This window comes from Salmo trutta, chromosome 30, assembly GCF_901001165.1.
Source record: "Salmo trutta chromosome 30, fSalTru1.1, whole genome shotgun sequence".
Lineage (NCBI taxonomy): Eukaryota > Metazoa > Chordata > Actinopteri > Salmoniformes > Salmonidae > Salmo > Salmo trutta.
The window spans coordinates 23,643,447-23,661,287 of NC_042986.1; the positions used below are offsets into that span (position 1 = coordinate 23,643,447).

Here is a 17,841-nt window from a genome sequence, read left to right on the forward strand (position 1 = left end):
AAGGTAGGCCTTGAAATACATCCACAGATACACTTCCAATTGACTCAAATTATGTCAATTAGCTTATCAGAAGCTTCTAACGCCATGACATCATTCAAGCTGTTTAAAGGCTGTAACGCCCTGGCCATAGAGAGGGGCTTTTGTTCTTTATTTTGGTTAGGCCAGGGTGTTACATTGGGTGGGCGTTCTATGTTCATTTTTCTATGTTTTTGTATTTCTTTGTTTTTGGCTGTGTGTGGCTCCCAATCAGGCGCAGCTGTAGTTCATTGTTGCTGATTGGGAGTCACACATAAGTAGCCTGGTTTTCCTTTGGGTTTTTGTGGGTGATTGTTTCTGTTAGTGTTTTGCACCTGACAGGACTGTTTGGCTGTCGGTTTTTTCTTATTTTTGTATAGTGTTCTTTCTGCTATTAAATATCCAATGATGAACACTAACTCCGCTGCACCTTGGTCTACTCTCTCTCACGACAGCCGTTACAAAGGCACAGTCAACTTAGTGTATGTAAACTTCTGACCCACTGGAATTGTGATACAGTGAATTTTAAGTGAAATAATCTGTCTGTAAACAACTGTTGGAAAAAGTACTTGTGTCATGCACAAAGTAGATGTCTTAACTGGCTTGCCAGAACTATAGTTTGCTAACAAGAAATGTGTGGAGTGGTTGAAAAACAAGTTTTAATGACTCCAACCTAAGTGTATGTAAACCTCCGACTTCAACTGTACTGTCTATACACACCACATATTTATATTTTTCTTGTGGATTCTGACACTGCTCACTCTAATATACGTGTCTCCTTGGATTGTTAATTGGACTCATTCTGCCATTTCCTGATTTTGTTTTAGATTATTTGTGTATTTGTATTGCATTTGCTAGACATTCTACTGCACTGATGGAGCTAGTAACATAAGCATTTTGCTGCACCTGCTATAAAACGTGTAAATCTGTGTACGCGACCAATAAACTTTGATTTGATATGTTTAGTTGCAAGCGTGACTCTAATACAGCTCCACAGGGAGATTGTACATGTTTATGGTAGTTGGTCAGGGAACACACACTACAGTCAAAGAATGTTTTACCAGTGATCAGGCAGGTTATACTGATAGATCTTGAAAAGCCTTCTCTGAAAGCGTCAAGAGGTGTTTGGAATGCAAAGCTTCTGACCTAAGCCTCTCTAAAGCATTGTGCAGAGACTATGTTATGAAACTGCCGAGGGTGGTGGCTGTGTTGAAACAGGAAGTGACATTAACTTCACAAGATCTTCCACTCAAACCATTAAACTCAGTCTGGGGCTGCTGACGTTATGTGCAGGGTGGACCCAAACATCAACTATACCAGTCAAAAGTTTGGACACACCGACTCATTCAAGGGTTTTTCTTTATTTTTACTATTTTCTACATTGTAGAATAACAATGAAGACATCAAAATTATGAAATAACACATATGGAATCATGGACTAACCAAAAAGTGTTAAACAAATCAAAATATATTTTATATTTGAGATTCTTCAAAGTATCCACCCTTTGCTTTGATGACAGCTTTGCACACTCTTGGCATTCTCTCAACCAGCTTCATGAGGTTGTTACCTGGAATGCATTTCAATTAACAGGTGTGTCTTGTTAAAAGTTAATTTGCGGAATTTCTTAACTTCTTAATGCGTTTGAGCCAATCAGTTGTGTTGTGAAAAGGTAGTGGAATACAGAAGATAGCCCTATTTGATAAAAGACCAACTCCATATTATGGCAAGAACAGCTCAAATAAGCAAAGAGAAACGACAGGCCATCATTACTTTAAGACATGAAGGTCAGTCAATCTGGAAAATTTCAAGAATTTTTTACGTTTCTTCAAGTGCAGTCGCAAAAACCATCAAGCCCTATGATGAAACTGGCTCTCATGAGGACCGCCACAGGAAAGGAAGACCCAGAGTTACCTATGCTGCAGAGGATAAGTTCATTAGAGTTACCAGCCTCAGATATTGCAGCCCAAATAAATTCTCCACAGAGCTCAAGTAACAGACACATCTCAACATCAACTGTTCAGAGGGGACTGCGTGAATCAGGCCTTCATGGTTGAATTGCTGCAAAGAAACCACTACTAAAGGACACCAATAAGAAGAAGAGACTTGCTTGGGCCAAGAAACACAAGCAATGGACATTAGTCCAAATTTGAGATTTTTGGTTCCAACTGCTGTGTCTTTGTGAGATGCAGAGTAGATGAACAGATGATCTCCGCATGTGTGGTTCCCACCGTGAAGCATGGAGGAGGAGGTGTGATGGTGCTTTGCTGGTGACACTGTCAGTGATTTATTTAGAATTCAATGCACACTTTACCAGCATGGCTACTACAACATTCTGCAGTGATACGCCATCCCATCTGGTTTGTGTTTAGTGGGACTATCATTTGTTTTCAACAGGACAATGACCTAACACACCTCCAGGCTGTGTAAGGGCTATTTGACCAGGAGGAGAGTGATGGAGTGCTGAATCAGATGACCTTGCCTCCACAATCACCCGACCTCAACCTAATTGAGATGGTTTGGGCTCCCGAGTAGCGCAGCGGTATAAGGCGTTGCATCTCAGTGAGCAAGAGGCATCACTACTGTCCCTGGTTTGAATCCAGGTTGTATCACATCTGGCCGTGATTGGGAGTCCCATAGGGAGGCGCACAATTGGCACAGCGTTGTCCAGGTTTGGCTGAGGTAGGCCGTCATTGTAAATAAGGATTAGTTCTTATCTGACTTAAGGTTAAATCAATTTAAAAAAAACGCAGAGTGAAGGAAAAGAAGACAACAAGTGCTCAGCATATGTCGGAAGTCCTTCAAGATTGTTGGCAAAGCATTCCAGATGAAGCTGGTTGAGAGAGTGCCAAGAGTGTGCCTAGAGTGTGTAAAGCTGTCATCAAGGCAAAGGGTGGCTCCTTTGAAAAGAATCTTAAATATATTTTGATTTGTTTAACACTTTTTTGGTTACTACATGATTCCATATGTGTTATCTAATAGTTTTGATGTCTTCACTATTATTTTGCAATGTAGAAAATAGTAAAAATAAAGAAAAACCCTTCAATGAGTAGGTTTGTCTAAACTTTTGACTGGGACTGTATGTGATTTGATATCATGTTTCTGGATCATAATGCATTAGTCTACAATGTCCAAACCCAGATCGATGTACAACATTCCAGTGCATCACAGTAACAGTACTTACCCTTTCTGTACCTTAATGTTTTTCTTAAATTCTTAGTATGTAACTTACCTGTTATTACTTCAGGGCACTCAAGAGTCAATGGAGACATAATGGTGGCCAAGGCAATAGTAGTGTCATAACACTAGTTCCTCTAGTTTCTCTGCATATTCCACTAAGTATATGTATTCATGCATGAATGTTTTATTTCTTTCTTTTTCTCTCTCTCTCTCTCTCTCTCTGTACATGTGTGCGGGTTTGTGTGTACATGCGTGTGCGCATGCATGCACATGTGTGTATCTGTGTGTGTGAGAAAGAGAGAGACCATTAGATTTTAATAGAAAAAAAGCTGAATATCTAATGATCCATAGTTGCACAACCATAACAATCTATAATTGGAACTGGCCAAGTCCAGTATGTGAACATGAACATTAAATAACAAATGGATGGGTTTATTCTGGGCCTCTGACAAAACATAATCTATCTTCATCACCTATTCTCTGTTCCCAGAACCTCTAGCTAATAGGAGTTTTGCTCTGGACATGCAGAACACATGTGGATTGAGAGAGAGAGAGAGAGAGAGAGAGAGAGAGAGAGAGAGAGAGAGAGAGAGAGAGAGAGAGAGAGAGAGAGAGAGAGAGAGAGCAGGACAAGAGGCGTTTTGGTCTAATACGTGAAGCTCCATCCGCATGCTGGAAATGGGTTTCAGTCAGTGTGTGTATTTGGTGTTTTCTCTCGCACGCATTACCTACAAGCAGCCACGCAACTTCAACCGAAAGAGCTGAAAAGGAAGAGAGCCGTGTGAGAGGAAGCAGAAACTTGACAGACCTTTCAGGACACAAGGTTGGTCAACTTTTTTAGCCAGTCATCATCATTATAAAAACAAGACCTCAAGCATTGTTTCCATTTCGTGTTGTTATCTCAGACAAGAGTTTACTGTCCACCTCTGAATATTGAATTTTATTCAACAGATACAATGTTGCTACTAATAATAACGTAACAAATGTGACAGGTATGCCAGTTAAATCACAAAAATGTCACGTTTAGCTACATTGTTATAAGTAGAAAAATTGTATGTGTTGAAACAATGGACTGTGGACCCATATTTTTGACATAGGCTGTCAAAAATAACATCAAAGTATATCTAGCATTTCTGGCTATATGTATCTCTTGTGTATGCTATTTGACCCCACTATCGACAGTGCCAAAACTGGTAGTGTGGTCGACACTGTCCACTCATGTCCCTTGAGACTGTGGTCGATCTATTTATAGCTTATCAGAAGCACTGTCATCAATAGTTAATTGACCCATAGCCTATTCCAAGGCGCACATTGGTTAACATTTATATTTGTTTTCACAAGCCTACATCAACTTGATATAGGTTATTATTAAAATGTAGTCATACTCGACCTCAGGAAATAGCGCGGTTAATTCTTACTGACAGCTACTTTTGCACGACATTCATTCTGTAGCCTACATTCAGTCACCTTGACTGCACTGTAGCCTATTGTCAGTGCTGGACTTGGACTGAAATAGGTTCCGTTAATTATTTTGGGTGCCGGTACTGTTTATATTTAGATACAGGAGCTCCACAATACTTTTGAGTTAATATTCTCTAAGAGACACAGGAGCTCAAGCAGTAGAACATTTGAGGTGCTGGTACTCAGCTGAGGTGAGCGTGTGCCCAAGTCAAGCACTGCCTATTGTTACTGTAACATAAGACTATATTGCTATCCATTTAATGTGCACTTGCCATAAAAGTCATCTGCTGAGCGTGAAGGGGGAGGGGTTGTGGTAAAGCGTGACCACAGTCACCCGGGGGAGGCGAGTTGAACATAGGCTTACGCTTCCGTGACGTAGATCGCTGTGTTGAATTGAAAAAGACATTTATAAACTACGGAATCGCTTGCTGCTGACCACCGGCCAGCCGGCAAATGAATGAAAAAGAGCGAACAATGAAAGTCTTGGTCACGTGCTTGTTTTTCGCTGGTCTGTCCTACCTGTACAGCACCGACCTAATATCTGTGCTCCGTGTTTATGTTGCAGAGTGGGTCCTCGGCGCCTCCATGCCCGAACAAGGAGCTCCGCGGCGGACTCCGCAAGGTGTCCCCTACGCCGACTTGCAGCACATCGTCAACGCCGACGGACAGCACTTGTTCTGCCGCTACTGGGAGCCGGAGGGCCCCCCAAGGTCAGTGGAAGAAATGTCAGGTGATGTGTAAAACGAGGCATAATCCATAAAAGAGCGTGGATGATCGAAGACAACGACATTGTTTTCGTCACCTGCCATGTCCGGAGGTTGTGCGTGTATTTTTGAAATGATAAACAATGCATTTATTATTTAATAGAACGTTCACTGCTATGTATCCTATGTGCCCTATAATAAAAAGTCGAATTTTCCACAAAGATAATATCTTTTTGAGGCTACACCAGCCTGTTAGAGACTGTCAGACTCAAATAGGATACAACATAATGTTTTCAATACAGTAAGTTATTATGCACCTGTCCTTGGTCCCTGCCCCCTCACCCCAGAACACCATTTAAAATGGAACAGACGCCAATACATCAGAGACAGAGAGTTGGCCCTGGAAACAGAGGTACACATCATCTGGACTGTAGTCAAGCTAGAGTCACACCAAACCATGGAGCTTGCAGTAGCCTACAACTGACTCATGCTAGCTCTGGCAGGGGGATGTGGTTTTACTTCTCTATAAACATGGAAGCATGTTCCTTGTTTGTGGGCGGATTGAGAATCTGTCTCGGATCACACACACAGCTCCTGTCATATAGGCCAGGCTACAGAATGTCACTGCTAGTGAATGAACCTAATTCAATCAACATTACAGTCAGTGCAGACAGAGTGCAGGCTAGTCCAATGGCACAGTAAGTACAGTACAGACAGAGTGCAGGCTAGTCCAATTGCACAGTAAGTACAGTACAGACAGAGTGCAGGCTAGTCCAATGGCACAGTACAGTCAGTACAGACAGAGTGCAGGCTAGTCCAATGGCACAGTAAGTATTATTGTAAAGTGGTTGTTCCACTGGATATCATAAGGTGAATGCACCAATTTGTAAGTCGCTCTGGATAAGAGCGTCTGCTAAATGACTTAAATGTTAAATGTAAGTACAGTACAGACAGAGTGCAGGCTAGTCCAATGGCACAGTACAGTCAGTACAGACAGAGTGCAGGCTAGTCCAATGGCACAGTACAGTCAGTACAGACAGAGTACAGGCTAGTCCAATGGCAGTCAGTACAGTCAGTACAGACAGAGTGCAGGCTAGTCCAATGGCACAGTAAGTACAGTACACCCACATCTCACACAACAACAACAGCCATTTACATGCCTGCACTGCGGTCTAGCAACTGTTACTGCAGCAACCATTCATCCCCCTCAGCAGCACAGTCTTACTACAGTGCTGTTACTATGGTTACCATCAGGTCGCTAGAATACTGCTAATTGAATAACTTCGACTAACAGTAGTATGGGTCAGTTTATAGTAGAGCACTGTTTGTTTAGCACATGCTATTCTTTAGACTCGAGGCTAGTATTTGGCATCTCATATGGGGGTGGGAAAATCAGAGAGAAAGATATTTTGGGGCTTTCTGTTCATGTGGTGGCATCATTTATAAAAATGACCATTTTGGTGTAAATCTCTACAAGCTATGGATTCTCCCCTTTATGATTTTGTGAGATCCAGCCCCTTAGTTTTTAAAGGTAGGATTAAAATGTAAAAAATGCTTGTGTAAAAATGTGTTGTAATATCAACTACATGCCGATTCTGCAAAACATGTCAGTTGATAACATCCCTGACTGGGCATATAGAGAGTAAAGGCATCTGCGTGCTTCCCATCCGGAACAGTTCCTGGATATATTATGATGATATTCTGGGAAGTTTTTGTTAGTTTTGGTCTTCGGCAGTTTTTTGGGGGGGCTGTTTGTGCACACCATTTTGTTTTCTGGAAAAGCTGAAGTCTACGTCCCTTTGTTGGTCATTGGTCAACAGTAGAGATTCTTCAATGAAGTGTTTGTTGTCATTCAAAGATAGATGACTCGTTTTCATGCAATTGTTTTTACTTGAGAAATACTGCTAAACCTTACCCTGACATTAAACCCTAAACCTAACCCTAACTCCTAAACCTAACCAATAACCCTAATTATAACCCTAACCTCTAAGCCTAAAATAGCCTTTTTACAAGTGAGGACCGGCAAAATGTCCTCACTTCTCTGAATTTTTGTTGGTTTGCTATTACTGTGAGGACTTTTCAACAAGCATTTAATATACTCACAAGTATATTAAAACGTGTCCATACACACACACACACACACACACACACACACACACACACACACACACACACACACACACACACACACACACACACACACACACACACACACACACTGCATGTAGTTAAGTGGGTCATTCCACTATTGATGTTTTACACAATTGAATCAGGATTACAATAATTTCCTTACCAAACAAGGCTGACTTGAATATTTGCCTTATTGCTTTTAGGCTCTCTCACTACTCACTTACACACACACACACACACACACACACACACACACACACACACACACACACACACACACACCACGATGTGCTCATTTGGCTGTTCTGGTTGTAGCTGTATTCACTGTGATGTCCCCAGCCCTGTCTCACACAGTCTGTAGTCAGGGCTATGGCCCTGGAGTGTTGAGCAGCTTAGTCCCTTGATCTGATTAAGATGCAAGTGTTCAGGCCAAGGCTCATTTACAACCTCTCCCTACCTCGACCACACACGTGCAGCTTGATATGCCATAGAGATTGACCAGTCTTATTGTGTTTGAGTGAATGAATCTGTTCATGATAGATATCAGTCCATGTCCTATAAAACAGAGTTCAGTCTGCATCCCATAAAGATGATTATCATCTTGGCTTGTTTCATGCTGCAGGAAAACTTGATGTTCTTTCAGGCTAGAGGCAGCATTTGATAAGCCTGGTTCAAAGCCACATTCTGGGAGACAAGTGGCTTTCAAATTCCTTGGAGAGATTGAGGGAGGGAGAGAATTTTGACTCCCTACTACCATTCTCAAGACACCGAATATACTGAGATTAGCTCTATAGAAGTCCTACTGTCCCATGTGTGTTGGGAACATTATGTTCACACAAAGGCGCGCTTTGAGAAACTCCTTAGCCAACAAGTACATGGGAAGCTCTAGCCAGCAGGAGGCTCTCAAATAAGAACGAGAGAATGAAAGAGAGAGAGAAACTGGAACAGAGATACCAATGAAGTTTAATGAACAGCCACTCTCTTACTCTTCCTTTCACATCTCCTTCTCTGAACACATTCAGGCTAATTGCCACTGACTGAGAGCTTCACTCAGTTTTGCAAACTGGTTATAAACAGGAACTAAAGCAGCAGTGGCAAGCTGGGTTGGTTCCCTGCTCTTTCTCGTGGCTATGTGTCTGTTTTTGTAGATTAGTCCTCTGTCTGGTTCCACTTAACTCTGCTGCTCTGTGGGGAAACAAGGGTGTGTCGGGGTTCTGATAACTGCTATCGCTGGAGGATGTGGGATGGTTTATTCTGATGAAACTCTTGATGGTGATCACAAGGATGTTGTTTTTGTGTTAATGTGTGTCCATGTGCTTATGTGCATGTAATGTGACTGACTTCTCCTTCCCCATTTCTTGCAGGGCTCTGGTGTTCGTAGCCCATGGGGCAGGGGAGCATTGTGGGCCGTATGATGAGATCGGCCAGACCCTGAAGGAACAGTCTCTGCTTGTCTTTGCACACGACCATGGTGAGTTAAACACCCTGCAGCACCTCTTACAGAGCCACAGACGTAGCACTTATTTTACACTACAGAAATGACCGATTCTAAGGTTATTATATACAGTGGGGGAAAAAAGTATTTGATCCCCTGCTGATTTTTTACGTTTGCCCACTGACAAAGAAAGGATCAGTCTATAATTTTAATGGTAGGTTTATTTGAACAGTGAGAGACAGAATAACATCAAAAATATCCAGAAAAACGCATGTCAGAAATGTTATAAATTGATTTGCATTTTAATAAGGGAAATAAGTATTTGACCCCTCTGCAAAACATTACTAAGTACTTGGTGGCAAAACCCTTGTTGGCAATCACAGAGGTCAGACGTTTCTTGTAGTTGGCCACCAGGTTTGCACACATCTCAGGAGGGATTTTGTCCCACTCCTCTTTGCAGATCTTCTCCAAGTCATTAAGGTTTCGAGGCTGACGTTTGGCAACTTGAACTTTCAGCTCCCTCCACAGATTTTCTATGGGATTAAGGTCTGGAGACTGGCTAGGCCACTCCAGTTCAAGTGCAGTCGCAAAAACCATTAAGCACTATGGTGAAGCTGGCTCTCATGAGGACCTCCACAGGAAAGGAAGACCCAGAGTTACATTTGCTGCAGAGGATAAGTTCATTCAGATTGAATCCAAATAAATGCTTCACAGACACATCTCAACATCAACTGTTCAGAGGAGACTGCGTGAATCAGGCCTTTGTGGTCGAATTGTTGCAAAAAAAACACTACTAAGGACACCACTAAGAAGAAGAGACTTGCTTGGGCCAAGAAACATGAGCAATGGACATTAGACCTGTGGAAATCTGTCCTTTGGTCTGATGAGTCCAAATTTGAGATTTTTGGTTCCAACCGCCGTGTCTTAATGAGACGCAGAGTAGGTGAACGGATGATCTCTGCATGTGTGGTTCCCACCGTGAAGCATGGAGGAGGTGTGATGGTGTGGGGGTGCTTTGCTGGTGACATTGTCAGTGATTTATTTAGAATTCAATGCACACTTAACCAGCATGGCTACCACAGCATTCTGCAGCGATATGCCATCCCACCTGGTTTGCGCTTAGTGGGACTATCATTTGTTTTTCAACAGCACAATAACCCAAACACACCTCCAGGCTGTGCAAGTGCTATTTGACCAAGAAGGAGTGCTGCATCAGATGACCTGGCCTCCACAATCACCCGACCTCAACCCAATTGAGATGGTTTGGGATGAGTTGGACCGCAGAGTGAAGGAAAAGCAGCCAACAAATGCTCAGCATATGTGGGAACTCCTTCAAGACTGTTGGGAAAGCATTCTAGGTGAAGCTGGTTGAGAGAATTCCAAGAGTGTGCAAAGCTGTCATCAAGTCAAAGGGAGGCTACTTTGAAGAATCTAAAATATATATTGATTTTTTTACACTTTTTTTGTTTACTACATGATTCCATATGTGTTATTTAATAATTTTGATGTAGTCACTATTATTCTACAATGCAGAAAACAGTAAAAATAAAGAAAAACCCTTGAATGAGTAGCTGTGTCCAAAGTTTGGACTGGTACTAATATATATTTGTATGGTAGCCACTATTTAGCAGCAGTGGTGTGCCACTGCTCAATGCATATAGGGGAAACACTGGCTTCATTGGCATGTTCAGAGCAAAGTGTTGGAAGGAAATGGGAGGAGGGATGGATGACTAGCACGTGGATTGACATGTACAGGGATGGAAATGGCTCTCTTCGCTCTCCCTCTTTTCTGTACAGAGAGTAATGAGGGGGAGAGTGGGCAATTTATTCCTCTCTTGTCTATGTAACTCAGTAGTTTCTCTCATCTCGTGTCTCTCTCTCCCTCCATCAGTTGGCCATGGTCAGAGTGAAGGAGACAGGATGAATATTAAGGACTTCCAGGTGTTTGTCAGAGACTCCCTCCAGCACATTGACCTGATGAAGGGACGACACCCTGACCTGCCAATCTTCATCATTGGACATTCTATGGTGCGCTACCCTCTTTAGTTTCCTCCATGACCAAACATTGAAACTGTATTATTGCCAGTGGCTATGGTATCTTACCTCTAAATACAATACAGGACCAACTGTTTTCTCAGAGGTCATAGGGCCAGGGTTACCTTAAAGCTATATCCATCACACAAACATTAGACAAGGCCTGCATTCAACACCCCTGCACTCAGTGTGACTCAAATGACCACAGATGCTCTGACATCACAGCTGACGTGTATGCCATCATTTATTCTACAAGCTCTTGGGAGATGGTGTCCTTTGAAAGTCTAGCATTGTAAGAACCAATAGTGCCAAGTCAGGCTTTCAAAAGGATTTACCGTATTTAGCATTAGAGGCTTCGTTTCCCTTCCGTGCTGCTCTTTCCTGTCTATGTTTGCTTGTTCTGCTGTTCTATGACTGAACTCTGCTTCTGTGACGTAAAGCCCACAAACAATGGAAACCACCTGTAGCCTTTAGGTCAAGATCCTCATTGTGATAGCAATCCTTTAGATTCCCTCATGTACCACCAGCCATGCACATATAGACAGCCTTCCCCTGGGTTTGACCTGCTGTTATAATTAGAGTACTTTGCTTCACTATGACTGGAACGTAGGCAATTTTAGTAGAGTAAATGTTTAGAACGTCTGAACGTAAACATTTAAACAGGACGTTTTAATGGGAAGTTATTGGAATGGAAAAGCCTGTGGCGTGAGGTAAGGCTTGGCATTTTTCAGGCATGTGGGCCGGCTTCCCGGACACAGATGATGCTTAGTCTAGGACTAAAAGGTATGCTCAATGGAGAAGCTCCATTTAAAGTCATTTTTAGTCCAGGACTAGGCTTAATCTGTATCTGGGAAGCCAGTCCCAAATGAATATGAAAAAGCAATGCTTAGAACCCATGTCTGATGCCTTGAGACTGTAATGTACGAGCAGCGTCAAATTGTGCACTTCTTGTGTCGGACAAATACCACCACCACTATTGGCATTAAAGCCCTGAAGCCTGTGGTCTCAGTCAACATGACAAATCAGAGGACGATTTTCAAAAAGTAAGTGAATATTTAATCGTTATTTGTGAATGTATGAAACCTGTGCCGGTGGAAAAATATTTTGATGTGGGGCGCCGTTCTCAAACAATCGCATAGCATGTTTTCGCAGTAATAGCTGCTGTAAATCGGACAGTGGAGTTAGATTAACAAGAATTTAAGCTTTCAGCCGATACAAGACACTTATATGTACATAAATGTTTAAAATCCATAATATTTATGATTATTTATTTGAATTGCGCGCTCTCCAGTTTCACCGGAAGTTGTCTCGTTAGCGGTACACCAATCCCTAAGAAGTTTTTTAAAGACCTGAAGCCTGTGGTCTCAGTCAACACAAATGGCATGTTTAAGATTACAGAGGAGAATCTTAATCCAGATACACATAGTCCCAAAGCATCCTTTACTGCAGTGCATGCACTGACCACTGATGAATTGACCAGTGACCCTCACTGCCCTCAAAAACAGACCCTCTTATCCAGGCTAAACCTTGCTACACTGCCTACTCTCCTACTGATCTTTCACTGCTGTCCTGGTTAGTGAGCTATACAGACCGTTGCTCCTTACTGACCAATTTCTCCCTCCCTCCATCCCTCCTTCTCCTCCTCTCTTTCTGTACTTACTGACCACCTAACTCATTCCTCCCCCATCTCCCACTCTGGTTCTGTAGATCTGGCCCTCTTCCATTTCCAACTTCGTCAGAACCAAGCCTTTATGTAATGTCAGTATGTTAGGAACTTACATAACCACAATCCAAGTATTCATAGTGTCAGGGGACGCAACACTATGCAAGTATTTTTCCCCTCATTGCAGTCGGGGGTTAGTGTTTGTGTGTATTTCTAGTGGAGGCCTCTCTCATCAGTTCCTTAAAGAGCCTCTCCGTTTCTCGCTCAACCCCCCAAAGATAGATCTCTCTCTCTCTCGAAACACACAGGGAATCTCATTGCCGATAGGTACTTATCACAGTGGGATGCCGTTCCTTCTCTTGCTAGAACAAAAGCGGTACTTGCAGCGTGCTGACCAAGTTGCGACAAACCTACCGATTCTACTTGATCACAATGCTCGTCAGTGGCCAACAAATTGACTTTGAGCCAATCAGAGAACACAAACCCCCACGTGGGGGAGCCAACAAAAAAAAAAAGCAAAGAATTGGGCATTTTCTACATACACCAATGGATGAGCCAGTAACACTTCATATGCAATGTAGGCTATGGGTGGTAGCTAGCTAAGTGCACAGACGCAATGCACACAACACTAAATACTTCCTCCAAGCTAGCTAACCACTGTAGCTAGTATTGACGTTATAATTAAATCACAATGGATTAACTAGTTTCCATGAAACAGCTGCCTGTGTTAGCTGATCCTTAGCAGTGTCCTTAGCTAGCTAGCTATGTTGTACTAACTAGCAAATATGCTAATGTTAGCTAGCTAGGTAAACATTTGGCTATGGGCTGGCACTGGCAGTGTGGGGTTATGGAAAGGGAATTAAATTGTTTCTTTGTCATCTTGCTAGGTTGTTATCTAACTCTGGCCATCTGGCTGGTGTCAATAATGGCTTTCTAAAAAATAGCAACATTAGCGCAGATCGCTTGATATCTAGACCATAAGCAATACGCACGGATATGCAATGCCAAACATCGCTACTGCCACCTAGGGTTTGGAGTATTTTAACAAGGTGTTAACTGGTTGACGACTTCCAAAGTCTTTGTTGTGTGAACACAAAAGAGATTGACTGCAGACACTGTTCAGAGGTGCTAAGTACTGTCGGCATGTGTGGTCTCTCTTGATTAGTTATTAGAGAGATCCAAGAGATACACAGAATATTTTAATTATACAGTGCATTCGGATAGTATTCAGACCCCTTGACTTTTTCCACATTTTGTTACGTTACAGCCTTACTCTAAAATGTATTAAATTGTTTTTTTCCCCTCATCAATCTACACATAAAAGAAAGCAAAAACAGGTTTTTATAATTTTCAGCAAATTCTTAATAAAAAAAACAAACTGATATCACATTGTCATAGGTATTCAGACCCTTTACTCAGTACTTTGTTGAAGCACCTTTGGCAGCGATTGCAGCCTTGAGTCTTCTTGAGTATGACACTACAAGCTTGGCACACCTGTATTTGGAGAGTGTCTCCCATTCTTCTCTGCAGATCCTCTCAGCTCTGTCAGGTTGGATAGGGAGTGTCGCTGCAGAGCTATTTTCAGGTCTCTCCAGAGATGTTTGATCGTTTTCAAGTCCGGGCTCTGGCTGGGCCATTCAAGGACATTCATAAACTTGTCCCGAAGCCACTCCTGCGTTGTCTTAGCTGTGTGCTTAGGGTTGTTGTCCTGTTGGAAGGTGAACCTTCGCCCCAGTCTGAGGTCCTGAGTGCTCCTGGAGCAGGTTTTCATCAAGGATCTCTCTGTACTTTGCTCTGTTCATCTTTTCCTCGATCCTGACTAGTCTCTCAGTCCCTGCCGCTGAAAAACATCCCCACAGCATGACGCTGCCACCACCATGCTTCACTGTAGGTATGGTGCCAGGTTTCTTCCAGACGTGACACTTGGCATTCAGGCCAAAGAGTTCAATCTTGGTTTCATCAGACCAGAAAATCTTGTTTCTCATGGTCTGAGAGTCCTTTAGGTGCCTTTTGTCAAACTCCAAGCGGGCTGTCACGTGCCTTTTACTGAGGAGTGGCTTCCGTCTGGCCACTCTACCATAAAGGCCTGATTGGTGGAGGGCTGCAGAGATGGTTGTCCTTCTGGAAGTTTCTCCCATCTCCACAAAGGAACTCTGGAGCTCTGTCAGAGTGACCATACGGTTCTTGGTCACCTCCCTGACCAAGGCCCTTCTTCCCCTGATTGCTCAGTTTGGCCGGGCGGCCAGCTCTAAGAAGAGTCTTGGTGGTTCCAAACTACTTCCATTTAAGAATGATGGAGGCCACTATGTTCTTGGGGACCTTCTATGCTGCAGAAATGTTTTGGTACATTTCCCCAGATCTGTTCCTCGACACAATCCTGTCTCGGAGCTCTCCGGACAATTCTATCAACCTGTCATCTATAAGTCTTTGCTAGGTAAAGCTTCGCCTTATCTCAGCTCACTGGTCACGATAACAACACCCAACCGTAGCATGTGCTCCAGCAGGTATATCTCACTGGTCATCCCCAAAGCCAACACCCCCTTTGGCTGCCTTTCCTTCCAGTTCTCTGCTGCCATTGACTGGAACGAATTGCAAAAATTGCTGAAGCTGGAGACTTATATTTCCCTCACTAACTTTAAACATCAGCTATCTGAGCAGATAACCGATCGCTGCAGCTGTACATAGCCCATCTGTAAATAGCCCATCCAATCTACCTACCTCATCCCCATATTGTTTTTATTTACTTTTCTTCACTTTTGCACACCAGTATTTCTACTTGCACATCATCATCTGCACATCTATCACTCCAGTGTAAATTTTGCTAAATCGTAATTACTTGCTACTATGGCCTATTTATTGCCTTACCTCCTCACGCCATTTGCACACACTGTATATAGACTTTCTTTTTTTTCTGTTGTGTTATTGACTGTATGCTTGTTTATTCCATGTGTAACTCTGTGTTGTTGTTTGTGTCACACTGCTTTGCTTTATCTTGGCCAGGTCGCAGTTGTAAATGAGAACTTTTTCTCAACTAGCATACCTGGTTAAATAAAGGTAAAATAAAAATAAAAAACCTCATTGCTTGGATTTTGCTCAGACATGCACTGTCAACTGTGGGACCTTTATATAGACAGGTGTGTGCCTTTCCAAATCATGTCCAATCAATTGCATTTACCACAGGTGGGGTCCAATCAAGTTGTAGAAACATCTTAAGGATGATCAATGGAAACAGGATGTACCTGAGCTCAATTTCGAGTCTCATAGCAAAGGGTCTGAATACTTATGTAAATAAGGTATTTCTTTATTTTATTTTTAATACGTTTGAAAAAATATCTAAAATCTGTTTTCGCTTTGTCATTATGGGGTATTGTGTGTAGATAGAAGAGGATTTTTTTAAATTTAATCCATTTTAGAATAAGGCTGTAACGTAACAAAATGTGGAAAAAGGGAAGGGGCCTAAATACTTTCCGAATGCACTGTATATGCCATTTAGCAGATGCTTTTATCCAAAGCAAGTTGGTCATGCGTGCATACGTTTTACCTCTGGGTGGTCCCGGGACTCAAACCCACTACCTAGCATTACAAGTACCATGCTCTACCAACTGAGCTAAATTGTATGGTTATTACTAAATAGATCTAGCTATGTTGGTGCTATATGTGGGATTTATTTAGAGGCTCACTCGATAGAGGCCCCCACCCTCATGAATATTCAAATGTCTGGGCAGACAAACACTGTTCAAACAAATTGGTCTCCCAGAAAAACATCAAGAATGATCTGTTCCAAATTGATGAATTCTAGAAAGCGGTTGTGCATCTCCTAATTAGTTTACCCTCGCTTATTTGATTTAAATCACAGAAGATGTCATAACTTCCTTCCTTTTGCCCTTTCATTCAGGGTGGAGCTATTTCCATTCTGACGGCGTGTGAACGACCAAATGACTTTGCCGGTGTGGCTCTGATTGCTCCTATGGTCAAGATGAACCCAGAATCTGCCACACCCTTCAAGGTGGGTTTCACCCATACAAATATGCTTTACTTGCTGCCCACCCATCATCCTCCCAATAACTTGAATGAGGATGCCCGTTCTGGGATTTCTAGTTCTATGGTTTTACCTGCACTCAGTCCCTTCTCATTTAGCGGGTCAGCAATTTCTACAGCTCCATACAACTCAGTACCATACCATTTGTTTTTACAACTACTTAACCACTGACCAGAGCTGTATTAGTTCCCTACATGCCTTTGTAATCGCTGTGGATTTCCCTCTTTGTTGTCTACAGGTGTTCCTGGCTAAAGTCCTAAATCACATGGTGCCTAGTCTCTCTCTGGGCTCTATTGAGTCTAAATGGGTTTCACGGGACCAAAAACAGGTGAGACTGATCTATGGAATGTGTGTGTACATACATCCGTGCGCAAATACATGAAGCAGATGTTTAGGATGTAGAAGTTAGAGTTAAAGAGTTTATTTGGTCACAAGGGACAATGTGATTGAATGAAGAAAGAGAGTTGGAGATAAGACTGGATAGGAGCCCGTATGTCTGGGTTTGTGTATGTTTTTCAGTTTCAAAGGCTGCTCCACAATAGAGGCTTGACTGAGATCCAGGTCTAGGGATTTGCCACGTCGTCCAGCTCTCTGTTTACACCCAAAGCTACCCTTTAACAAGGGAAGCAACAGACAACAATGGGTATCGGGCTCTCACCCTTCCCTCCTTTCACTACCTGTTGTGTTGAGGAAGTGCACTTGTTACAACAAAGGCAGGTCTGATGTCAAGCTTCTAGACAGAAAATAGGTCATGAGAGTGTTACAGTTCTCCATTTGTTAATTATTCAAGTCACCAGGATATGGCCTTAGATAAACTTCAGCAGTGAGTGTTATACACTGAATGTATTCAGGCCAGATCTTGTCGAGAAGTATTTGCATCACGTGTCAGTATTGAGAAAGCCAAGTACCCTGTGGGATACTATCAGTGAAGGTCTAAAGGAAATGAAACATGCTCAGCGGTTCCTTCCTTTACCCTGCAGGTTGAGGCGTATGACAATGACGAGTTGAACTATCACGGTGGGATGCGCGTGTCATTTGGCATGCAGCTGATGGGTGCGGCGGCGCGGATTGAGAGAGAGGTCCCTGCCATCACCTGGCCCTTCCTGCTTCTCCATGGTGACGACGACAAGCTGTGTGACATTAGAGGGTCCCAGATGATGTTTGACATGGCCCAGAGCACAG

General features: G+C 42.7%; 1 protein-coding gene across 2 annotated transcripts in view; it reads left to right on the top strand.

The window, feature by feature from the left end:
- Positions 1–3,852: 3,852 nt before the first annotated feature.
- The window catches only part of mgll (monoglyceride lipase), a 19,640-nt gene continuing 5,651 nt past the window's right edge, over positions 3,853–17,841 (top strand). The window contains exons 1-7 of one of the 2 annotated variants that reach the window (XM_029723457.1): positions 3,853–4,016; positions 5,220–5,364; positions 8,853–8,959; positions 10,815–10,951; positions 16,516–16,626; positions 16,898–16,987; positions 17,640–17,841. The exon at positions 17,640–17,841 is cut by the window's right edge and continues 14 nt beyond it. In XM_029723457.1, the coding sequence (XP_029579317.1) occupies positions 5,240–5,364; positions 8,853–8,959; positions 10,815–10,951; positions 16,516–16,626; positions 16,898–16,987; positions 17,640–17,841 (772 nt within the window). In that variant the 5' untranslated portion in view covers positions 3,853–4,016; positions 5,220–5,239. Of the gene's footprint in view, positions 4,017–5,012; positions 5,365–8,852; positions 8,960–10,814; positions 10,952–16,515; positions 16,627–16,897; positions 16,988–17,639 lie in introns of those variants that run through there. The other variant, XM_029723456.1, reaches the window with a different exon arrangement.